The 25,689-nt window shown below is 23.2% G+C and overlaps 8 protein-coding genes across 8 annotated transcripts; all 8 read left to right on the forward strand. All coding sequences in view use genetic code 6, as the record gives it.

Moving 5' to 3' along the window:
• Window positions 1–847: 847 nt before the first annotated feature.
• On the forward strand, window positions 848–3,165 carry TTHERM_000083319 (AMP-binding enzyme family protein; the record flags this gene model as incomplete). The annotated part of the gene is made up of 3 exons (XM_012796801.1): window positions 848–2,535; window positions 2,688–2,935; window positions 2,993–3,165. The coding sequence occupies 3 exons, from the start codon at window positions 848–850 to the stop codon at window positions 3,163–3,165; spliced, it is 2,109 nt and encodes a 702-aa protein (XP_012652255.1).
• Window positions 3,166–3,566: 401 nt separating this feature from the next.
• On the forward strand, window positions 3,567–5,648 carry TTHERM_00083320 (AMP-binding enzyme family protein; the record flags this gene model as incomplete). The annotated part of the gene is made up of 1 exon (XM_001012578.2): window positions 3,567–5,648. One exon carries the CDS (start codon window positions 3,567–3,569, stop codon window positions 5,646–5,648), a length of 2,082 nt encoding a protein of 693 aa, XP_001012578.2.
• Window positions 5,649–7,192: 1,544 nt separating this feature from the next.
• On the forward strand, window positions 7,193–9,268 carry TTHERM_00083310 (AMP-binding enzyme family protein; the record flags this gene model as incomplete). The annotated part of the gene is made up of 1 exon (XM_001012577.1): window positions 7,193–9,268. The coding sequence occupies one exon, from the start codon at window positions 7,193–7,195 to the stop codon at window positions 9,266–9,268; it is 2,076 nt and encodes a 691-aa protein (XP_001012577.1).
• An 847-nt stretch (window positions 9,269–10,115) lies between these two features.
• TTHERM_00083300 (cullin family protein) lies at window positions 10,116–13,801 on the forward strand (the record flags this gene model as incomplete). Its single annotated transcript, XM_001012576.1, has 7 exons — window positions 10,116–10,258; window positions 10,636–11,185; window positions 11,687–12,071; window positions 12,131–12,501; window positions 12,826–13,407; window positions 13,476–13,717; window positions 13,777–13,801. 7 exons carry the CDS (start codon window positions 10,116–10,118, stop codon window positions 13,799–13,801), a joined length of 2,298 nt encoding a protein of 765 aa, XP_001012576.1.
• Window positions 13,802–14,423: 622 nt separating this feature from the next.
• On the forward strand, window positions 14,424–16,535 carry TTHERM_000083289 (transmembrane protein, putative; the record flags this gene model as incomplete). Its single annotated transcript, XM_012796802.1, has 1 exon — window positions 14,424–16,535. Exon 1 carries the CDS (start codon window positions 14,478–14,480, stop codon window positions 16,533–16,535), a length of 2,058 nt encoding a protein of 685 aa, XP_012652256.1. The 5' UTR covers window positions 14,424–14,477.
• Window positions 16,536–17,574: 1,039 nt separating this feature from the next.
• Window positions 17,575–19,584, forward strand: TTHERM_00083290 (transmembrane protein, putative; the record flags this gene model as incomplete). Its single annotated transcript, XM_001012575.2, has 1 exon — window positions 17,575–19,584. The coding sequence occupies one exon, from the start codon at window positions 17,575–17,577 to the stop codon at window positions 19,582–19,584; it is 2,010 nt and encodes a 669-aa protein (XP_001012575.2).
• Window positions 19,585–20,379: 795 nt separating this feature from the next.
• On the forward strand, window positions 20,380–22,401 carry TTHERM_00083280 (transmembrane protein, putative; the record flags this gene model as incomplete). Its single annotated transcript, XM_001012574.1, has 1 exon — window positions 20,380–22,401. The coding sequence occupies one exon, from the start codon at window positions 20,380–20,382 to the stop codon at window positions 22,399–22,401; it is 2,022 nt and encodes a 673-aa protein (XP_001012574.1).
• Window positions 22,402–23,299: 898 nt separating this feature from the next.
• On the forward strand, window positions 23,300–25,375 carry TTHERM_000082268 (transmembrane protein, putative; the record flags this gene model as incomplete). Its single annotated transcript, XM_012796803.1, has 1 exon — window positions 23,300–25,375. Exon 1 carries the CDS (start codon window positions 23,357–23,359, stop codon window positions 25,373–25,375), a length of 2,019 nt encoding a protein of 672 aa, XP_012652257.1. The 5' UTR covers window positions 23,300–23,356.
• Window positions 25,376–25,689: the final 314 nt, after the last annotated feature.

Genomic DNA, 25,689 nt, shown 5'->3' on the forward strand with positions numbered 1-25,689 from the left:
TCATGAAATAAATAAAAATTTTATTAATTATTTATTTGTTTGTTTGTTTTAAAGGTGAAAACAGAAAGCTCAATTATTTTGAGTAGTAGATGTCAATTCTATAATCACAGGAATTATAATCAAGATACATCAAAAAATTCATTGCAAAGTTTCATTACAAATAAGGTTTTGAAGAGATAGATAAAAGGATTTTATCTTCTATTTCTAAATGTAACAATGTTGATTGAGAATATATATTATTTTATGCTCGTAAATTAAATATTTAGTTATAATTTACAAATAACTAAAAATGAATAGATTTTATTTTGTTGGTTTAGTTATTTTTGAGTTTTATTTTTTAATATCAAATGTTTTGTATGTAAACCCTTAAAAGCATTTTCTTTTGGTTTTTGGAGATAGTTATTGAAAAATTAATAATTAAAATAGTCAAATAACTGGACATAATTTAATGAGTAGTAATTTAAGTATATAAAGTAGAATGTTTTTTTTAATTTTATTTTGCCAAAAATACACTGATATTATTTATTTTCTTATTAAGATTTCTTAAATTTATATTACTGATTAAATTTATCATAAACTCGAGATGTAAGATTAACAAAAATAAATTTCTTTTTTTAGCTATTTAAAATAGTTACATACTTTTTATAGTTGCTGTGTAATTGAAATTCTAGGCAAAAAAAGTAGCTACTCATTTAATTAAAAAATAGTAGAAAAAATAATTTACAATTATCAAAAATAAGAACAAGAAAAATAAAAAGAAATAGAAGAAAATTGTATAAGTAGAATTATTGTATAAAGCTAGCATATTATCAAGTAAAAGTCAAGTTAAAATTTTTAAATAGTAAAGATGAATTTTGCAAAGCTAGATATGTTTTCAACTGAGTTTACCTTTAATTTAGGTAATCTAAACTCTAAGAAAGGAACATTTTTAGGTACTTTACTTACTATTTTTGTAGTTTTTACTGCTTTAACATATTTGACATATATTCTTCAATAATATTTTCATAATTTGATTGATCCAAATTACAGATCTTAAAATGTAATATCTTCTTAGTTAATTGATGTGGAGTTAAATAATGATTTTTTAGGATTCAGATTTGAATACGATTTAAATAAAGGCATTGAATCTTTGTAGAAATAAAAAAATTTGACTTATGTTGTATACATTGCTTAATTTTAGATTAGTAATGGTGTTAACTAGCAAACTATATAACTTGATATAATAGAATGTTAAAATGAATCATTGTAAGGATTTAATTGTGTTGATTTTTCAAAGTTATAGAATAGCACGCTCTTTAATTATAAATAATAAAGCCAATACTCTTCAATCTAAATTTATATTTATGGATGCTTAGATTTAGATGATGTAAAAACTACTATTCCTGATAATTGTGCACCCTAAGTCGAAATAGATTAAATAATAAATGGGTATTATGCAGGGTAAAGATTAATGTTATCTTCTTCTCTCTATGATGTAACTTCAAAAAAATTTTTGATAAGCTACAGAAATATATTTGTATATGCTATAGGAAATTAATATGTTTACACTACAGTCGAAACTTAAAAGTAGAGTACTACTATAAAGTAAGGTTTGTTTATATAATCTGAATAAACATTTTCATCACCAATTTAATATGGGATTAACAACTAAAATTTTGATAAATAGTACAGCATCCAAACATGTGGTATTGGACCTTACAATTAGTTTAATATTGTAATTGATGAGATAGTATAGTAGATCAAAATCGAATATTAAACAATACCTTAAGTCTTAGCTATGGTTAATAGTACATTTACTCTTTTAATGTTTTTAGGGGTTATTGGAAGATATTTAGCTAAAAGGTCTATAATGTAAGATTTATTTATGCTTTTTTTAAGGAATATGTATTAAGACTCCTATTCTTAGCTGCTAAAGTTAAATAGCTTCTTTTAATCCAATTAAGAATTTGAATTCAATTTAGACTTAATGCAAAAAAAGAATAAGTTTGTAGAAGAAAAAGATGAATCTTAGTCAATAAATTTTCCATCTTTAACATTAAAAACAAAATAAAACTTAGATATAAAAAGATTGACTTCTATCAATTATGAAAATATTAATTCTTCTTAAATAGGCGATTCGGATAAGATAATTAATTAAAACTAATCACTTAAATTTTTTTCTAAAATGTCATCTGTTACTTATGAATAAAAAGAAAACATGCTAGAAGATAGGTAAGCTAACATATCTAGTTTTTATAAGCAATCAACAAAAGATAATTAATAGAAAATTGATTAAAGTATTTGTAGTGATTGCTCTCCAAACTAAATGCTGAACAAATAAATAAAGAGAGTAGTTACCAATTAATTAAGACTTAAAAAAACATCTTCTATTAAAAATATTTCTCAAACAACAGACAATCCATTATATAATTAAGCAAATAAATAAAATAATAACGATTAAAATAAATCTGTTTTCGATTACTATAGTGAAAAATTAAAAGCGATCTACAACTTTTCAATATCTTAAAAAATGCAAAATATAATATTTAAAACAAGGTAAGATTAAATTTAATTAATAAATAAATAAATTGAACCAACCATAATATTAAACAAAAATAATTTTAATTGAATAAGTTATTCTAACTTTTATCAGAATTATTTTAAAATTTAATATTTAATTACTTTCAATAAATAAATATATTAATAAGGTTCTGTAAAAGGAAAAAAGATTTAAGCAGATTAGGATTAAGCCATTAAATGAAAAAAACGATTTCAGAAGAAGTTAATAAAAACATAGATATTTTTTAAGTTTACAAAGATATCTTATTCCTTAAAAAGGCTGTGCTTATATTGTTGACTAAAGAATAATTGGCTGCACTTTAGCTTGTAGGATGCTCAACAATTTATTTAAACTAAAAGGATAATAGTTAATAAGAATAGACTCAAACTTAATTTGGTAATATTTTTAAAGTAAATTAATTTTAAAAAATAAAAATAAATTTGATAAATTCAGGCGAAAGCAGAAAGCTGAATTATTTTGAACAGTAAATGTAGATTTTGCAGTCACAAGAATTGTAATCAAGATACATCAAAAAATTTATTGCTAAGTTTCATTATAAATAAGATTTTGATTTAACAGATGAAAGAATACTGTCATCAATTTCTAAGTGTAATGATATTGAGTGAAAGATTGTTTAATATTTTCATCTATGTACATATTTATTTTTTATAAAACTATGCAAATCACCATATTTAATAAAAATAAATTTCATTTTTTTACATTAATATTCAATGGTAAAAATGTAATTCAGAATATTAATGAATTTTCTTATTTTAATTACTTAATTTGTAAATTCTGGGTAAAATTGATTGGAATGGGTATTTTTTTATGATTAAAAGCCATAGATTTTAGGCAACAACAAAATTTGTAAATTAGCTTGTTGGGATATTTGTGATATTTTTTTGACGAGTTTTTTAATTGAAAAACGAATGATTAATTTAATTTTACTTTACTTTGATTAATAAAGGAAACTTTGAAATTAATATTATTAAAAGATAAATTAAACAAAAAAAGGGAATAAGAAAATATGAGCTAAGTTAGTAGTCTACCTCAATCAAATTCACATTAAAAAAGAGTTTATAATATCTAGATTGGTAATAAATTGCCTAATGCAACACATGTGATGAGAAACCCTAAGTCACTTGATAAGCTACTTTATCAACCAATGCCAAATATTCACAATTTGTAAGATTTAATTAATGAAGGACTTAAAAACTTTGGATAAAGGGAGTTTATTGGAAATAAAAATTTGTAGACAGGCATGTATGAATATGAAACGTATGAAAACATATATAAGAAAGCTAGAGCTTTAGGTTCCTCTTTGTAGAATTTAAATCTTTTGAAGGTATCTCGAGAATAAAAAACTTTCAGAGTTTACTCCAATTTAAATTAGGATTTTGATGGTACAATTAAAATGGTAGGTATTTACTGTAAAAATAGACCTGAGTGGACCATATCAGATATGGCAAATGCGCTCTATGGATACACAATGGTTCCAATCTATGATACTTTAGGACCTGATTCTGTTAGTTATGTATTAGGACACTCTTTAATCACTACTTGCATTTGCTCAGCTCAATCAATAGAAATTTTATCAAAAACAAAATAACTTTTTGATTTGAAGAATATAATATCTTTAGAGGATAATTACAGTAAGGAGTCTAATCAAATTTTAACATAAAGAGGCATTAAAATAATTTCTTTCAGTGATATAATTGCATTAGGAATTAAAAATGGTGTTCCTCTACCTAAGAATATACCTACAGATACTATATTTACATTCAGCTACACTTCTGGTACTACTGGAAATCCAAAAGGAGCAATGCTAACTCACAGAAATTTGCTTTCTGTAGTTTAGAGTAAGCAAAATGGTGACCATTAATTTAATGAAGCAGACACCCACTTAAGCTACTTGCCATTACCTCATATATTCGAGAGATTTGTCCATGTTACCTGCTGGTTAAGTGGAACCAAAATTGCTTATTATAGTGGAAATATTCTTAAATTAAGAGAAGATTTTGCTGCAGCAAAACCTACTGCTGCTATATTTGTACCAAGATTGCTAAACAAAATATATGAAGATTTAAATAATTTTATTAACAATCAACCCCAACCTCAAAAAGAGTACATTCAAAAAGCGATAAATGAAAAGTTAAAAAATTTGTACTCAGAATAAAATCCTACAGTTTTTCATCCAATATATGACGAGAAAATTTTCAAAAAGTTTAATGAAATGTTTGGAGGAAAAATTAAGCAAATCGGAAGTGGTTCTGCTCCACTTTCTTAAAAAGTTATTGACTTTTTTAAAGTTATTTTTAGTGCTAACTTTAACTAAGGCTATGGTTAAACAGAAGGAACAGGTTTAGAAACAAACTAAGTACATGGAGATAATGTTGAAAATAATGTTGGAGGTATTGTTACAGGTATTGAGCTAAAATTAGAAGATGTTCCTGATATGGGGTATCTTTCTACAGACAAGGATGAGTTTGGAAATCATATGCCAAGAGGAGAAATATGTGTAAGAGGTCATAGTGTATTTGCAGGATATTATAAAGATGAGGAAAAAACAATAGAGGCTATTGATTCTGAAGGCTGGCTTCACTCAGGTGATATTGGTATTATTTTACCTAATGGAGCTTTGCGAATAATAGACAGAAAAAAAAACATTATGAAGTTGCAATAAGGAGAATACATTTCACCTGAAAAAGTAGAAAACATCTACATAAGATCAAGAGGAGTATCAGAAGCTTACATTCATGGAGATTCAATGTAATCATATTGTGTTGGAATAATAGTACCTAACCCTGATGAAATAGTTAAAATTGCAAAGGAACTTAATATTTCTGAAACCTCAATAGAAGCTTTATGCAAAAATAAATTAATAAACGATGCTTATCTAAAAATTATCTAAGAATTTGGAAAGAGAGAAGGTTTATTGTCTTTCGAGTAAGCCCATAAAATTTACTTAGAGCCAGTTTCACTAGCTTTTAAAGGATGTCTAACTTAAAGCTTTAAGCTTTAAAGACATATAGCAAAATAGGTATTTAAGTAGATCTTTGACTAAATGTACAGTACTCCTTTACCTCCAAAATTATAATCTCGTTTGTGATTAAATTGCTAGTTTCGATTTATTAAACCTATATTTTAAATAATTTGAAAAATGTTATTTGCAATTAAAAAAATAATTTTAATAGTAACTTATTAATTAAATTGCTTATTAGTTATTAATGCATCAAATAAAATGTAAAAACATAAAAAATTGTTATTAGAACTATTAATTGTATTTATTTGTTATGATAACAAAAATTTAAAGAATGAAATATTTTAGTTTTCAGAGCCATTTAAACAGAAAATGTTTTTTGTAAATAATTTTATTTTTATTGTAAAATTTATTATTAAAATTAAAAATAATAACTATAAAAAATGCTTAATTTAGCGAAATTTTTTAGTTCTAAGGATTGATTAAGAAAATACATAAGAATAGTCTATTTTCCTTTTAATAATAGCTGGATAAGCTTCGATCAGTATTTTTTTAAACTGATTGGGTATATCATTGTAAATTAATTATTTATTTAATTGTCTTAAGCGATAAAATAACTTATTCGTACTCATAAAATAAATACTAAAATAATATTTACGTTTTTTAATTGTAAATTTATTTCTAAAGCATTAAAACGTAAAATTTTAGTTATTAAAATTAAGAAATATTTTGATTTACGTTTTATTATTGGTTTTTTAATAATCTAATTAAAAATGTTCTATTTAAAATGCAAATATTATACAAGGTAGAAGAAAAATATTTAAAGAAGTTCATGATTATGAAAATTTGGAATCATATTGCTAATATAAGGCAACATTTTTGATTTTATATTTTAAGGTATCAACTATTTCTAAAACTTATTTAAATATTTATTAAATGGTATGATTCAATTAGCATGTATAGATTACTGATATTTGGTTTCTCTAATATTTCTATTTTTAGAGAGAATACCAAATACCATAAAATTTTGAAAAGATTTTGTAATAATTTAAATTACAAAAAAAATAAATAACCTAAAGCTAATTAAATCTTTATCTTTAATAGAAAAAGTTGTAAGACTGATAAGTAATTTGATGTAAAGAATTTACGTATTATTTAGACACGCATTATAATTGAAAAATAAAAGATACAAATTGCATCATGCTTTTTAAAAAAATATTTAAGTGAACGTTTATTTTTATAATGAAACATAATTGTACATTTTAGTTGAGAATTATATAACTTAGCTTCCAAATTTTGCACTTCTTCAGTTTTTATTAAATATTTTTAAAATAAAATTGAGCATATTTGTTGTGTTTATGAAGATTCGAAATACTCATTTCAAAACTTTTACAACCATTTATTTGATTTAAAAAGAAGCGGATGATAGAAACTTGAATATGCTTTTTATTAAATGAAAAGACTTAAATAAATTATTCTTATCTGTTTAGTTAGAAGTGATGCAATTTCTAATCTTAATTAAAATAACTCTGTATCAAAAAAAATTTGATTCTTTCTGATTTTTGATATTCTTTTACCTAATAAAAACTCATCTGGTTATAAAAAGAATCAACAAATTAATTAATTAATTAAATTAAATAATAATAAACAAATCAATTTCTAAATTAATAAAAATGAGTGTAGGTAATTAAGTTTAAAAGTCAATATCAGAAAGAGTTTATAACATTCCAGTTGGAAATAAGCTTCCTAATTCTTCTCACGCAATGAGAAATCCTTAATCAGTTAATGGACTCCTCTACTAACCCCTCCCTGGAGTGCTAAATCTCTAAGATCTAATCTAAGAAGGTCTCAAAGTAAATAGCCAATATGATTTTGTAGGAACAAAGAATCCTAAAACAGGAGTCTATGAATATGAAAAATACCAAGATATTTATGATTAAGCAGTTGCTTTAGGTTCTTCATTTTAGAATTATAACTTGCTTAAAGTCTCAAACGATCACAAAAATTTTAGATTTTATAATAACCTAAATCAAAATTTTGATGGAACTTTAAAAATGGTAGGAATATATTGTAAGAATAGACGTGAATGGACTATTTCTGATTTTGCTAATGCCCTTTATGGCTTTACTATGGTTCCTCTTTATGACACTCTAGGACCTGAATCTGCAAGTTATATATTAGGACACTCTGGAATACTTACATGCATTTGTTCTACCTAGCAAATAGATATCTTGTCAAAGGCTACTAATCTGCATGATTTAAAATATATCATTTCTATTGACGAAGATCTTAGCGTGGAAACTTAATAAACCTTACAAAATAGAGGAATTAAAATTCTTAAATTCAAAGACTTGATAGATTAAGGTCGCAAATAGCTGGTACCTTTACCAAAGAATCTTCCTTCTGATACAATTTTTTCATTTAGCTACACATCTGGAACTACTGGAAATCCTAAAGGAGCTATGATCACTCATAGAAATTTGATTTCTATTGTATGCAGTCAATAAAGAAGTGAGTCTAAGTTCGATAATAAAGATGTCTTCCTCAGCTATTTACCTTTGCCTCATATTTATGAAAGATTTGTTTAAGTGACTTGCTGGTTTACTGGAACTAAAATTGCTTATTATGGAGGAGATATGCTGAAATTAAGAGAAGACTTTGCTGCTGCTTAACCAACTGTTGCTATTTTTGTTCCAAGACTATTGAATAAGTTTTATGAAGAAATAAATGCTTTCATCAGCAGAATGCCTTAAGCATAGTAAAACATAATACAAAAAGCTATTTAAGAAAAGATGTAAAATCTACAGAAAAAAGAAACATACACTTTCCATCATCCAATTTATGATGAGTAAATTTTTAGTAAATTCAAAAACATGTTTGGTGGAAAGCTAAGAAGTATGAATTCTGGTGCAGCTCCTATTTCTTAAAAGGTATTAGACTTTTTCAAAGTAATATTTTCATGTAACGTCGCATAAGGCTATGGCTAAACTGAAGGTACAGGAATGGAAACAAGCTAGGTTATGGGCGATATAGAAGAAAATAATGTAGGTGGTATTGTTTCAAGTATCGAAATCAAATTAGAAGATGTTCCTGACATGGGATATCTCTCCACTGATAAAGATGAATTTGGAAATCCAATGCCAAGAGGTGAGATATGCATTAGAGGACACAGTGTCTTTGCTGGATATTACAAAGACGATTAAAAAACAAATGAAACTTTTGATTCAGATGGCTGGATGCATTCTGGTGATATCGGAGCTATCTTGCCTAGTGGAGCTTTGAGAATTATTGATAGAAAGAAAAATCTTTTCAAACTACAATAAGGAGAATATGTTTCTCCCGAAAAAATAGAAAACATCTACATAAGAGCTAGAGGTGTTTAAGAGGCTTTTGTTCACGGTGATTCTTTGTAAACTTATTGCATTGCAGTAATTGTACCAAAACCTGACGAAATAGTTAAAATAGCTTAAGAATTAAACATAAAAGAATAAAAAATTGAAGTTTTATGCCAAAATTAATAAGTAAATCAGTTCTACTTAAATACAATTTAAGATTTTGGTAAAAAAGAGGGATTATTTTCTTTTGAATAAGCTCAAAAAATTCACCTAGAACCTGTATCATTAGCTGTTCATGGGTGCTTGACTAGTAGTTTTAAGCTCTAGAGACACATAGCTAAATAAATATTCAAAAAAGTAATTGATGAACTCTATAGTAAACCTTTACAATAGAAGTAATCTCCTCGTTTGTGATAAGCAAAACAAATTGTCTGTCTGCATGTTAAATAAATTAAATTTTATTTTGTTTATAAGTAATATTTTTAAAATAAAAATCTAATGCTGTTATATTTATTTTTTTTGTTTTATTCAGTTTAAATAAATGATGCTTTTTATAAATTTACTTATTTTTTAAAAAATTTCTACAGATTTTCATTATTAATCTCAATAAAATAAATTTAATTACTTTATGGAAAGTTCTATTTTAAAAAAATATCAATCTTACATTTTTTAGAGATAAAATTTTTTCTTTTTTCTCAAATTTTGATTATGTTAAAGATAAATTCTTAAGTTTTATGTAATTTGATTGCCTATTGGGACACAGATCAAAGATTTTAAAGTAATTAAATTATATAATTTTATTTAAAATTATTTAATTAGTTTTTCTCAATATGGAATTTCAGAGGCGTTTTAGAAAAATTAAAATTTGGGTGTAGAAATGAAATAAATCAGAATTTATCGAATTGTTTTAATAAAATGAAAAGAAAAGATTATTTAATATTTATCGCTTAAATTAAAATATTAATGTAAATATCATAAGAGAATAGAATATAACACAGCTTAATAAAGAATTAATGAAATTAAAAAGATGTCTGATATCTATTACATATAAATATATAAATAGATATCATATACATATACATGAAAAACAAACATATCAATCAATATATGTATGTATGTATTCATTTATTTATTTATATATTTCAATTATTTTCAATATTGAATAAATAAAATAAAAAATACAGAATAACTCAATTTAAATTAGACTCATTATTTAAAAGAATAGTGAAAATTGAAATAAAGTAATTAGATAGATTTAAAGATGCTACACACAGCTAAAGTCAATGAAGAGCTGTATCAAAAAGCTCGTGAATTAGTTACCGATGTACATGCAAAAGTACTAAAGATTTTAAAGAGAGGTGAGAATGTTGTCGTTTCAAACGGAGAGTATATGCCATGTTATAAGTAATTCCTCTTTTCTATAGATTATGCATAAATGCATTATTTAATATTAGAAGCATTGTAAAAACCTTTAAATGGTAGCTAATGTTTACATAAATTGCAATAATTATTCATTAAGCTTTAAATTTCTAGCTTTTTTAAGCAATTTTAAAACATTTACGAGTTTTCTTGATATAATTTTATATTTCTCTATTTAAAAATTCCCAAGAAATGACATTTAGACAATATTTTTTTAGTAAGATTTAGCTGGAATTTGGAGTATTGCAATAAAATAAAAATATTTTTATTCATAGAATATTACTTTCAATGTTTTTGATAATATTTTAAATGTTAAATGAATTTTAAAAATATAAATTCTAATAAAAATTTAAATAAATTAGTGCAGTTATTAAAGCTTGTGATTCTTCCTAAGAACCAACCGCAAATAAAGATGAAAAAATATAAAATAATGAAGAAAGGCTATTCAACTGGTTTAAATAATTGATTAAGGAATATTTATTAGGTGATGTTTAAGAATCAAATTTAATTATGGATTAAGAGTAGTATATTGAAAAGGTGTATAAATAATATAAAAATTTTTAAATTTACCTCCATTGGCTCTCACGTCTGTTCTACTACCTTGACTAATTCTTTTTAAAAAACAAGAATTCTACTCTCCACGTTGAAGGTTTTAAGATATACAGAGATGATTATTTTTAGATTATTAATAATAAACTATTCAATCACATTGTAAATTTCTAAAAAATGGCTAGAGAAGACTAATCAATTCCTCGTGAAACTGTAAAAAGACTTATTCAAATATACTAAGAAGTAGGCTTTAAAAAGACTGTAAAGCTAAAAAAGATTGCAAACTCTTCTGAGTTCGCTTATGAAGTTGACGATGGCTCTAAGTATTACGAAGATAATTTCTAAGCAAAGTTTGCGGATGAGGTAATTAAAATAATTATGGAATTTTAAATGAAATTGTCTGCAAAGTTTAACAGAATCAGTGTTAAAAAGTTTAGATTTTCAAATTCTAGTTTAAAATTTTAATTTGCTTCAAAAGATTTAATTGATTAAGCTGTGGAAAATATTTTAAAGTTATTCGACTATTTACTAAGATTTAAAAATATCCTAATCAATCAATCAATCTTCATTTATTTGTCTATTTTTCTCCTTTCTGATGATATCTTTTCTATCTGATGTTTTTTTAAATTAAAAGCATCTACTCTAAAATTAAATAGGATAATTTAATGATCAAAGTTTAGTTTTAAATTTTAAAAAGTAGAAAAAGTTAAATTACAAAAAAAAAATGTTTTTCATTGTTTTTTTGAAAAGATAAAAATTTTATTATTAAATAAAAATTAATTTTTTCTAATGCAAAATTGAAATTACTCTTTTATAGATTTTAATAATGTGAAATGGATTAAATTGTATTTTGTAAATAAATAGATGGAGCAATACTATTTAAAAAGGGTAAATGAGTGGAGTAATTTAAGCACTCCAGAATATGTAGAATAAGCTTTAAAAAGCCTTTAAAAGGAAGAAGAAATAGCTTAATACTTCTACAGCAAATCATAAAAGATTATTGTAAATAGAATTGAACAAATCGTTATCTAGCAATAAAGTGAAACACTTGCTAATAATGAGTAAACAGGTTTATATTCTATGCTTAAAGAAAAGAAAGAGAATGAAATGAAAAATTTATATAAACTTTTCAAAAGAGTAGCTGAAACTCTTGACCATGTAGCCAAAAAGCTTGGTTAATACATTAACTACCACGGAAATATTTTCAATGAATAATCTGATAGCCGTAAATCAGAAGGAGTTACATAAAGTAAAAAATAATTGAATTTAGAAAATTAAATTAATTTTAATAATAATTATTTTGTAAAGAGGATATTGCAGTTGAATTCGTCTAAAAAGTATTTGCTCTAAAGAAAGAATGTGATCATTTGGTCTAAGATGTTTTCAACCAAGATATTACCATCTAAAAAGCAAGAGATAATGCTTTCTAAAATTTCTTAAATAAAAATGATAAAAGTACTTTCTTTCTTGCTACTCATGCTGATATCATTTTGAAACAAGAAGGGCTTTAAAATGAACAAGAAATCGAAGATCGTGTTTAAGAAATTGTTGGTATTTTTGTCTATTTCTATTCAAGAGATACTTTCTTTAAACATTATTAAAAATTCTTTTCAAACCGTCTTCTAAACGCTACTTCCAGAAACAAAGAAGCAGAAAAGTCATTAATAGCAAGATTCAAGGTATAAATTTGAAATGATTATTTTAATATTTTTTTAAAATTAAAATAAATTTTGAAACATTTTTTTGATTATTAAACCAATTTCTTCTCAGATTAATTAAAATATATCTTACTTTCTCAAAGAATTTTGATTAATTTATGTGCTTTTTATTGCTCAAAAATTAAATTAGTTTAAGAGAGATATATATCACAATTTGTAGATGAGTTAGTTATTTTTTACTTTTTTTAGATATTTACATTGGTTATTTGAGAGTGCTTTTTTTATTCTATTAGAGAAATTAATCTTAGATAAATGAAAATTTAATTGAATTTTTTGTTAAAATAGACTGAAGCAGGTTAGACTGGTGTCAATAAAATTGAAACAATGCTGAAGGATATTAATAATAGTGAAGAATTCAATTAAGATAATAGAAAACATATTAGTCCTCTTGGAATAGAACTAAATGTTAGTGTACTCACTACAGGTAGTTGGCCTATAGCAAATACCTAAGAAAAGGTTAGTACACCTTAAGTTTTAAAGTCTAGCATAGAAAAGTTTGAATAACTTTATAAGTCTAAATACAAAGGTAGAAATATTAATTGGTTATATAGTTAAGGTACTGCAGAAATGTAATTTAGATCTAAAGAGAAATATTTGTTAATTGTAAACTCGTATTAAATGGTTGCTTTGCTTTCAATCTAATCTTAAGCTAATACAATCAGCTACTAAAAGTTAGTTTAAATTTCAGGAATTCCTGAGAATGAACTTGAATTCTTACTGATGCCCTTTGTTAAATTAAAAATATTGAACAAAAGTGATGAAGGAGACGCTTTTAATAACAATTCAGAGCTTTCTATTAATAGCCAATTCTAAAATAAGCTTAAAAAAATAAAATGTATTCCTGGTGGTAAATAAGCCCAACAAAAAGTATTTATTTTTATTTAAAAAACACAATTTAAATTTTGTTTAATTATTTTTTTTTTAATTTAAAATAGAAATAAAAAGAAGACGATGAAGGCAGAACTTAATTTATGGAAGAAATGAATAGAGAAAGAGAATTTATTGTTGATGCTTGCATTGTTAGAATTATGAAAAGTAGAAAAACCATGAAACACAATGATTTATTCCCAGAAGTTATAAAATTAATCAATAATTTTAAACCAGAAATTCCTCTTATAAAAAGACGTATAGAATCTCTGCTTGATCGTGACTATCTCAAAAGAGATGAAAATGACAGGTAAAATTTAGTTAATTTAAAAAAATATTTTTATAAAATAAATAATTGTTCTAAATTAGAAATACATTTATATACGTACCATGAAACTTCTAATAAATAACATGACACTCACTCACTACTAATAAACATTCACAACTTATAATCGAAATATGCTGCTAAAATTATTTAATTTCAATTATAAATTTCATTTATAAATCAATAAATATATGCATGTCTAAGTTTATAAAAATCAATTATCTTTAATGAAACTATTTAAAATTCTCATAATAATTATATATGCGTGCGTATTATAACTAATTGGCAATTATTATTTTTTGTAAAAATATTAAAGAAATAAATAAATTCACTATATTTAAAATTAAACCATTTTAAAAAGTTAGAAGTTCTATTATTTTAGCAAGCAATTCTTTAATTTTTGGAATATCTGTAATAAATAAGAAATAAATTGTTGCATTATATTGTAATAATTAGTTTTTAAAAATAAGCCAAATTATTGTTTGTTTATTTATTTATTTTCTTTATGGAGAGAAAATATGCGTTACAGTAAATTTTAAAAAATAATTGAAAAATTTAAAACGAATGAGGTAAATTTCAACAAGAAAAAAACTATGAATTAGTGGTCTTTTATCAAGTTTTTAAAAGTTCTATTAATAATAAATTGAGAAGAGAAATAATCTTTAAAATAAACAATTTAACAAAAATTTATCAAATAAAAATAATTACAAAAAAGTAACAACTCTAAATTAGTAGGTAGGTAGGTATGTAAAAACTTCAAAAATTAGATTTCTTTTCGTAGCAATTTTCTTTTCTTGTAGGACCACAAAAAAAAAAGAAAACATCTGAAGGAGGCTTATACACAGTTGTAGCATTTAGTTTATCTTTAGGTTATCTCATTTATCTGCTTGTTTTCTATTTTACCAATTAGTTCCTTCCTAAAATTACATCCAAAATAAAAAATCAAACTAATTTATAAGATATTACATTTAATGAGAGCGTCTTTGGATTTACTTTTAGTAGCAATGGATAGACTTTATAGTAATTGCAGTAATCTACAGGCAAGTAATATCTCATTTTCAAAGCTTAGTATGCTTCTATAGCTTTGCAATAATAAAATTATTATGATCTCCCAATCACATATTGCACTGATTAAAATTTTTAAGGCTATTTGTGTCTTGACTTTAATAATATGTCTGATGTTGAAAAGACTTTGTTTACTGATCCAACATCATAATCAATATCTTAATTTGTATTAACAGTTTAGCCTTGTACAGGATTACCTAATTGTGCAAGCCCTGCTGAAATCCAAAGTAAAATAATTGACAGTAACTTCTAGTTTTATTTGAAAATTAGAATTATTCAGTACAATGAACAATCTCAAAAATATGAAGAAGGATTTCAAATAGATTTGATTCAATTTGATGATAACTTAGCTCTATAAAATTAATACTAATTGACATAATCTATTACTACAGTAAATCAAGGTTTCCTTTTTTAAACAACATCCGTTTCTAAGTTTATTTCTGGTTATTAGAAATCTTCCTCCTATTACACCCTCAATAATCTACTTCAAAAAGCAGGATTTACTGGATATGCTTAATTTGTATTTTAAATTTAGCAAAATTAGGAGATAAATCAAATACAATATCCACTTATTACTGAAGCTTTAGCTCAATTCATGCCTATAGTAAATATTTTATTTACAATAGGTATTTTAACAAGATTGTTTTCAGAATCTAAAATAGTGGAAAATATTAATACATTATACTTAAAAGAATATTACAGAAGCACTGCTCTTAAATTATTATCAAATGAAAAAAAAAATAAAAATTTAAAAAGTTATAGTAGTGATAATAAGAATAATATAATTGAATAAAATCAAATAAATTAAAAGAGCGATCAAACCCCACTTGAAAGTAATAATTTAAATAGCGAAACCAAAAAAAATTCAAACAATCTATTAACAGCTGATTAAATTATTGATACTCAAAAATAAATTGATGAAACTGTATTTTTAAATGAAGAAAAATCTAAATTTTAGGCCAATTTTTTCTAATTCTACAAATAATACTTCTTTGGTAATTTGATAAAATAAACTTCTCAAAAGGAAGCGATGTATCAAAAGATGTGCAATTTCACTAAAAAATCTATAGATATTTTCGAATTATACAGGAATTTGATGAGGGTTAATAAGGCCATTAAAATGCTTATGAGCAAAGAATAATATGCTGCTCTTTAATTTTGTGGATGTGAGATGGATTTAGATTAAATAGATTTTGAAAAGAGCTCTACTTCAGCTATAAATAATAATCAAAAGCTTATTAGTTAAATTAATGATAACTAAAATAGTAATAATAATCATCCAAATAATTAAGCAGCTATATATCCTACTTATGCGATAGATATAGAAGAGGGTAAAATTCAATAAAAGACCAATCTAAATGAAGAAAAAAATAGTTTAACTATGAGCGCTGCTGGTGTTGATAATGGTTTATCTATTAAAAAATAAGCGTATGATAGCTATAAAACTTAATTATCTAAATACAAGGAGTAATAGCTATCTTAAAAAAAAAATGATAACTAATCTATTGATTCTGAAATATAACAATCATTGTCAAATTCAAACTAAATAAATAACCACCTTTAGCAGTAAGAAGAAATTCTATCAAACAAAAGTATGCTACATTTTTATCTGAACAAATTTATAGATAAAATAAATAAGAATTAAAATTTAACGCAAATAGATTTAAATATTTATTCATCTCTTATAGGAAGAATTGCGCCATCTTAGGAATAAGAGTAAGTCTATAACATAAACTGAAATTCTTCTATCATATTTTGAAATAATTATAAAACATAGAAATATTTAGTTAGTTAGCTTTATATTTTTATGTATTTTTATTTTAAATTTTGATTATTTTTTATATTTAAATGTATCAATCACTTTTTTTTTAAAATTACATGTTTTGTCTTTATTAAATTTCTTTTTTATTACATATAAAAGCTTGAATTAAAAAATCTAATTTTCAGTTTGTTATCAAATGACTCAAATAATTTTCTCATATTCTTTCTTTAGCTTATTTATTTATTATGTTTTAAGTTATCTATTTTTTCTTTTTTACATTTATTTCTCAATTTTCTAGTCAATTTTTTAATATTTTTATTTGCATTTTTGAATTTATTCAATCAATGTAATAATTTATAAATATTTTGGTGATTTAGCTTTAAAAAATAGTAATTATACAATCATTTTAAAAATTATTTTATACTTTTTTTATTTGATAATAATAGAATTTGTCTTAAATACATACTTTTTATAACATTTTTAAAAATATTTTAAAGCAAAAACTTTTTTTTCTTTTTATTGTAAAATTTTTAAAGTAAAAAATACTTGAAATTGAAAAATAAATTTCGTTTACCAAAAATAATTATTGAAATTGTATGAATAAATGTATTAAAGGGTATGAATGATATAAAAATAATATTAAATTGATTAAATTTTCAAAAATGAAGCATCATTAATTAATATTAAAATTATTTTTCGAAAATTGAGGAGGTAAATAAAATGTTAAAAAATATTTTTTTTTTTTAATATTTAATTATTGAAGAGTTACCAGAAAATATAAAACATAATGACTTCATAATATGCTAAATTGTCCTAAAACCTCTAATGATTTTAGAAGAAACTATAAAAAATCACCACAAAAAATCCATGAATAAATTGTTAAATTTTATTAAGTAACAAAAACTATCTCTATATATTTAATAAGATTAAATTGAGAAAAAAAGACTTTAAATAAGAAGGTATATTACTCTTTTTTGTTATTAAAATAATAATTAATATTATTAATTAGAAAGGTATGTAAAAGTTATAAAAATTTGATTTCTTTTCATAATAGTTTGCTTTTCTTGTAGGAGAATAAAAGAAAAAGAAAACTACTGAGGGAGGCTTGTACACAATTGTCGCATTTAGCTTGTCTCTTGGCTATCTCATTTATCTGATCGTTTTCTATTTTGATAACAAGTTTTTGCCTAAAATTACATCCAAGTTAAAAAATCAAACTAATTATTAAGATATTTAGCTAAACTAAAGTGTTTTCGGATTTACTTATAGTAGCGATGGGTAAACTTTGTAGTAATTGTAGCAATCAACAGGCAAGTAATTTCTCATTTTTAAAGCTTAGTATTCTTATTTAAGTACATAATCTTATACTACTTTTGATCTTCCTATCGCAGATTGCACTGATTAACACTTCCAAGGTTACTTATGCCTTGACTATAGTAACATGCCTGATAATCAAAAAGCTTTATTTATTGATCCGTCAACATAAACTATATCACTTTATTAGTTAACAGTTTAACCTTGTACAGGATTACCTACATGCGCAAGCCCTGATGAAATCTAAAGCTATATAATAGACAATGGTTTCTAATTTTTTTTGAAAATAAGAATTGTTTAGTACAACCAGTAATCTTTATAATATGAAGAAGGATACTAAATAGAATTAATCTAATTTGATGATAATTTAGTTTTACAAAATTAATACTAACTAACCTAATCAATAACAACTCTAAATCAAGGTTTACTTTTTTAAACTACATCTGTTTCTAAGTTTATCTCTGGCTATTAAAAATCTTCATCATATTATTCTCCTAATAATTTACTTAAAAAGGCAGGATTTACTGGATTTGCTTAATTTTAGTTCTTCTTATAGCAAAACTAAGAAATAGATTTCATACAATATCCTCTTATTACAGAAATTTTAGCTCAGTTCATGCCTGTAGTAAATATATTATTTACGATAGGAATTTTGACTAGATTGTTTTCAGAATCAAAAATTGTCGAAAATTTAAATACATTATATTTGAAAGAATACTACAGGAATACTGCCCTTAAATTTTTATCATATGGAAAAAAAGAGGATCAATTAAGATTTTATAATAGCGATAATCAAAATCAAATAAGCGAAAAGCGTGATCAAAACATACTTTTTAGTGGTAATTAAAACAATGAAATAAAATAAATTACCAGAAACCCTTTAACAGCTGAATAAATTATAGGTTTATAAAAATATATCAATGAAAACAAATTTGAAAATAAAGAAAAGTCTAAGTTTTAATCAAATTTTTTCCAATTCTATAAGTAATATTTCTTTGGAAATATAATAAAAGAAACTTCTCAAAGTGATTAACTATATCAAAAGATGTGTAACTTCACTAAAAAATCAATTGATATTTTCTTATTATATAAGAATATGATGAAGGTAAATATGGCAATTAAAATGCTTATGACTAAAGAATAGTATGCCGCTTTGTAATTCTGTGGATGTGAAATGGACTTAGACAAAATAAATTTTGAAAAAAACTCAAATTCCACAATTAAGAATAACTAAAATCTAAAAAATAAAAACTAAGAACTTTAAGAAAAACAATATAATATAAAAAATTAAAATAGTTAAGCTGCTGTTAAAACTGCTTAAGTATAAGACATAGAAGAAGGCTAATATAATTAAAAGATTAAGTAGATTTAAGAAGCGAGTTTAAGTTAAGTTGCTCTATTTGAAAAAGACCTAACTTAAAAAAGTGAAATGAATAAAATATATATTAAATAAAAATAAAAGAATAATGAGTATTAACTTTCTTTAAAAAATAATGATAATTAATCAATCAATAGTGATTTGGCAACATTAACCACTTTTAATCAAACAAATAACCATCTCTAGCAATAAGAAGAGATTCTTACTAATGAAAATATGCTACATCTCTATCTAAAGAAGTTTATAGATAAAATAAATAAAAATTAAGAATTAACTCAAGTAGATTTAAATATCTACTCATCACTGATAGGATTTGAGCCAAAAATAAGCTGATATTATAAGCCTGTGCTTTTTAGATAAATAAATAAATATCTTTTTATTTAATTGTAACCTTTTTAGTTTAGAAATCCCTTTAGAATACACTCAATTTAAATAAAATTAACAAATAATTATTTTTAATATTAATACTTAATACATTTTAAAAAATATGAATCATCAATGCTCAATTAATACCTTCTAAAAACATATATCTGTTTTTATTTTTAATATTTTTTTAATCTATAACTACAATTTAAACTTTTTTATCTAAAAAAAATATAATAATATTTTAATTACTTTATCTTATATTAACTAAATATTGAAATTTCTACTTTGAAAAATATTTTAATATGTTTAAAAAATAAGGTTTGTGTTTATATTTATTTTCAAAAAAAAATCATTCCTTTCATAATAAAAGTTAAAGGTTTTCCAAAATTACATTATTTCAGATGAAAATATAAACCTTAAAATTTTAATGTTTAAGTATGATTTAGACTCTCACTTATATTTAATAAAGAAAAGAAAATGTTAAAAAATATAATTTTTTTAATATTTAATAATTGATGAGTTTGTAGGAAATACAATAAGCAATGATTATATAATATGTTAAATTTTATCTAATAAAAATCAAAATAACCACTAAAAAAACGATGAATTTATTGGTATATTTATTTCTCACAAAAAGTATCTCTATTTATATATTAAGACGAAATTGTGAAAAAAAAGACTTTAAATAAGAAGGAATTTTACTCTTTTTTGTAATTAAAATAATAATTAAAATAATAAAAAACATCAGAAATATTAGAAAGTATGTAAAAGTTATAAAAATTTGATTTCTTTTCATAGTAATTTGCTTTTCTCGTTGGACCGCAAAAGAAAAAGAAAACTACTGAGGGAGGCTTGTACACCATTATTGCATTTAGCTTGTCTCTAGGCTATCTCATTTATCTCATTGTTTTCTTTTTTGATAACAAATTTCTGCCTAAAATTACATCCAAAATAAAAAATCAAACAAGTTATTAAGATATTTAGCTAAACAAAAGTCTTTTCGGATTTACTTATAGCAGTGATGGAAAAACTTTATAGTAATTATAACAATCAACAGGAAAGTAGTTTCTCATTTTTAAAGCTTAGTACTCCTCTTTAAGTTTGTAATCATAAAACACTTTTGATCTTCCTATCGCAGAATGTATTGATTAAAACTTCCAAGGTTACTTATGCCTTGACTATAGTAACATGCCTGATACCCAGAAAGCTTTATTTGTTGATCCGGCAACATAAGCAATATCACGATATTAGTTAACAGTTTAGCCTTGTACAGGATTACCTACATGTGCAAGCCCTGCTGATATCTAAAATTATATAATTGACAGTGGTTTCTAATTTTATTTGAAAGTAAGAATTGTTTAGTACAATGAGTAATCTTAATAATATGAAGAAGGATATATAATAGATTTAATTTAATTTGATGATAACTTGGCTTTACAAAATTAATACTAACTAACCCAATCAATAACAACTCTAAATCAAGGTTTTCTTTTTTAAACTACATCTGTTTCTAAGTTTATCTCTGGTTATTAAAAATCTTCAGCATACTATTCTTCTGCTAATAATTTACTTCAAAAGGCAGGATTTACTGGGTATGCTTAATTTTAATTCTTTCTATAACAAAACTAAGATATAGATTTCATATAATATCCTCTTATTACAGAAGTTTTAGCTCAATTCATGCCTGTAGTTAATATATTATTTACGATTGGTATTTGTACTAGATTGTTTTCAGAATCAAAAATTGTCGAAAATTTAAATACGCTATATTTGAAAGAATATTACAGGAGTACTGCCCTTAAATTATTATCGTATGAAAAAAAAGATGATGAGTTAAAAATTTATAATAACGAAAATCAAAATAAGATAAATGATCAAAATTAAATTAGCGAAAAGTGTGATTAAAACGCACTTTGTATTGTTAATTAAAACATTGAAACAAAACAAGATACCAGAAATCAATTAACAGCTGAATAAATTATTGGTTTGTAAAAATAGATTGATGAAAACGAATTTCAAAATAAAGAAAAGTCTAAGTTTTAATCAAATTTTTTCCAATTCTATAAGTAATATTTCTTTGGAAATATAATAAAATAAACTTCTCAAAGCGATTAACTCTATCAAAAGATGTGTAACTTCACAAAAAAATCCATTGATATTTTCTCATTATATAAGAATATGATGAAGGTAAACATGGCAATTAAAATGCTTATGACTAAAGAATAGTATGCCGCTTTGTAATTCTGTGGATGTGAAATGAACTTAGACAAAATAAATTTTGAAAAAAGCTCTACTTCCACTATTAACAATAATTAAAATTTAAATAATAAAAACTAAGAAATTTCAGATAAATAACACAACATAAAAAGTTAAAATGCTTAAGTAGCTGTATATCCTGTTTAAGTATAAGACATAGAGGAGGGTATAAATAATAAAAAGGTAAATTAGAATTAAGAAGAGAGTTTAACCTAAATGGCTCTTTATGAAAAAGATTTACCTGAAATGAATAATAGATATGTTAAATAAAAATAAAAAAATAAAGAAAATTAGCAGTCTTTAAAAAATAATGATAATTAATAAATCAATAGTGAAATGCCAACATTAACAACTTTAAATCAAATGAATAATCATCTCCAATAATAAGAAGAAATTCTTACTAATTAAAATATGCAGCATCTATATCTAAAGAAGTTTATCGATAAAATCAATAATAATTAAGAATTAACTCAATTAGATTTAAATATCTATTCATCCCTAATAGGAATTGAGTCAAAAATAAGCTGATAATATTTACTTGTTTTTTTAAAATAAAATCAATTTATCTAATTGTAAGTTTTTTAGTTTAGAAATCCCTTTTGAAAACTAAAAAATTAAATAAAATTAACGATTTATTATTTTTAATATTTTTCAGTCAATAATTCCATTATAAAAACAAAAATATTAATCAATTTACTCAATTAATAATCTTTAAGTACTACTTTTAAATAAATTGTTTCTTTTAATTAATTATTTTTTAAAATTATTATTTAAAGAAATTCAAATTTATTTGAAAAAGTAAATTTTGCAATATTCAAATTACTTTACTTTAATGGCTTCTTATTATCAACATATTAAAATCTGTGTTTAAATTTATTCACAGACAATAGTCATTCCCTTCTTGATAAAAGCTAAAATTTTTACAAATAATTAACAGTAAATCTCATAATAGCATCTTTTGTTTTTCCTCAAATTACTAGTAAAAAATTTATTTTACGACTGTAAAGAGAATTTAAGGAAATCTTCTTTTATGTTGATATAAAAAGCTTTAAAACTATAATGTTTTCCCCTCAATCTATTTAGTAATAATTTTATGGTGCTTCATATAAAAAGTAAACATGGAGTAAACTATACTTTATAAGTTATCAACTATAATTTTTTGAATATATTTTTTAAAACAAGGTTATTTCTTTAATTTAAAAATTAGATAAATTTTGTTAATATATTATAAGAATATTTAAAAAATGTCACTTTTATTTGCTAAATTGGGTTTAGTCTTTTTTTAAACTCGAAGAGAATTTTTAAAAAAATTCCCACTAGAAAAAAACGACGAATTTTTAGGGATCTTATGTTACATTTTAAAAAGTCTCTCAAATAATAATAAAATTAAAAAGAAAAAAATTAAGTTAAAGGCTTTTAATTATGGTTATTAGACTTTCTTGGTTTCAAAATAATTAAAAAAAATAATAAATATTAGAAAGATATGTAAAAACTATAAAAATTAGATATATTTTCTTAACAATTTTCTTTTTTTGTGGGATAAAAAAAGAAAAAGAAAACCTTAGAAGGAGGCTTGTACACAATTACAGCTTTTAGTTTATCTTTAGGTTATCTTATTTATCTTTTAGTTTTATTTTTTGATAACAAGTTTCTTCCAAAAATTACGAGCAAAATAAAAAATTAAACTACTTTATAAGATATTTAACTAAATTAGAATGTCTTTGGGTTTACCTTTAGTAGCTAAGGTTTGACTTTACAATAATTAGAATAATCTACAGGTAAGCAATATTTAATATTTAAAGCATAGTTTGCTTATATATCTTTATAAAAATAAAATTATACTGATCTTCCTATTATTGATTGTCCAGATTAAAGCTTCTCAGGTTATTTGTGCCTTGATTTTAATAACATGACTGATATCCAAAAAACTTTGTCAGTTGATCCAACTACATAAGCTATGTCATAATATACATTAACGGTTTAGCCTTGTACAGGATTGCCAACGTGTGCTAGTCCTGCAGAAATATAAAATAAAATAATAGACAAAGATTTTTAGTTTTATGTAAAAGTTAGAATTGTACAGTTTAATGAGTAATCTCAAAAATATGAATAAGGGTACTAGATAGATTTAGTTTAATTTGATGATAACTTGGCTTTATAAAATTAGTATTAGCTAACTTAGTCAATAACTACAGTTAATCAAGGTTTCCTTTTCTAAAATACATCAGTCTCAAAGTTTATATCTGGTTATTAGAAATCATCATTATACTATTCCCCAAATAATTTACTTTAAAAGGCAGGATTCACAGGATACGCTTAATTTTTGTTTTTTTTACAACAGAACTAAGAGATAAATCATATTCAATATCCACTTATTACAGAAGCTTTGGCTCAATTTATGCCTGTAGTAAAAATATTATTTATATTAGGTATTTTTACAAGATTATTTTCTGAATCAAAAATAGTAGAAAATTTAAATACATTATTTTTGAAAGAATATTACAGGGGAACTGCTCTTAAATTATTATCATCTGAATAAGAAGATGAATAATTAGAAAGTAATAAAAGCAATAATCAAAATAAGATTAATTAGTTAAAGAAAATTAATTAAAATATTGATAAAAATGCAATTTATGGGATTAATTAAAACAGTGATACCAAATAAATTTAAAATACTTCTTTAACAGCAGATCAAATTATTGGTTTTTAAAAGTAGATCGATGAAAACGAATTTAAAAATGAAGAAAAATCAAAATTTTATGCTAATTTTTTTCAATTCTATAAACAATATTTCTTTGGTAAGATAATGAAATAAACTTCCCAAAGAGAAATAATCTATCAAAAGATGTGTAGCTTCACTAAAAAATCAATAGATATTTTCTCGTTATATAAGAATATGATAAAGGTAAATATGGCCATTAAATTGCTTATGAGCAAAGAATAATATGCAGCTTTGTAATTTTGTGGATGTGAAATGGATTAAATAAATTTTGAAAAAAATTCTACTTAGTTTATCAATAATTAAGAAAATATAAGTAATAAAAATTAAGAAATTTTAGATAAATAATAAAGTAATTAAAACTAAATTTAGTAAACCACTATATGTAAAGCTTAAGATTTAGAAGAAGGTAAACATAAAAAAATAGTTCATAAAAGTGAAGAAGCATATAGCTTAAATTAGATTCCTGTGATTGACAGTAATTAAACTTCATAAAGATAGACAAACAATAGCTATATTAAATAAATGCCTAAAAATATAGAGTGTTAAATATCTTTAAAAAATAATGAAAACTATTCAACAAATTGCGAGATGCTATCTCCATCAAGTTCAAATTAAATAAATAATCATCTCCAGCAATAAGAAGAAATTCTTACTAATAAACATATGCTACACCTATATCTAAAGAAATTTATTGATAGAATAAATAGGAATTAAGAATTAACTCAAGTTGATTTAAACATTTACTCATCCCTTATAGGATCGTAACCAAAAGTTGGCTGATAGTATTAATGTGTATTTTTTAAGTAAATAAACAAAATATCAATTTATTTCAAAGTTATTTTTTGATTAAGATATTCCTCGAAAATTAAAAAAATTTAATTAATTTAAACCATTTGTTTTTTTAACTATTATCAATTCATATAAATTTCTTTTTTAATAAAAAAACTTTTGATGGTAAATTAGCACACAATTAATACTTTTTATTTTGGTTAAGTATTTATATTTATATTTGTTAAAATTTATATATATATTAAAGTAAATCAAATAAAAAAATAGCTAATTTCTTATATCTCAATTACTGGAAAAACATGCTT

Source organism: Tetrahymena thermophila (genome assembly GCF_000189635.1).
Source record: "Tetrahymena thermophila SB210 genomic scaffold scf_8254697, whole genome shotgun sequence".
Classification (NCBI taxonomy): Eukaryota; Ciliophora; class Oligohymenophorea; order Hymenostomatida; family Tetrahymenidae; genus Tetrahymena; species Tetrahymena thermophila.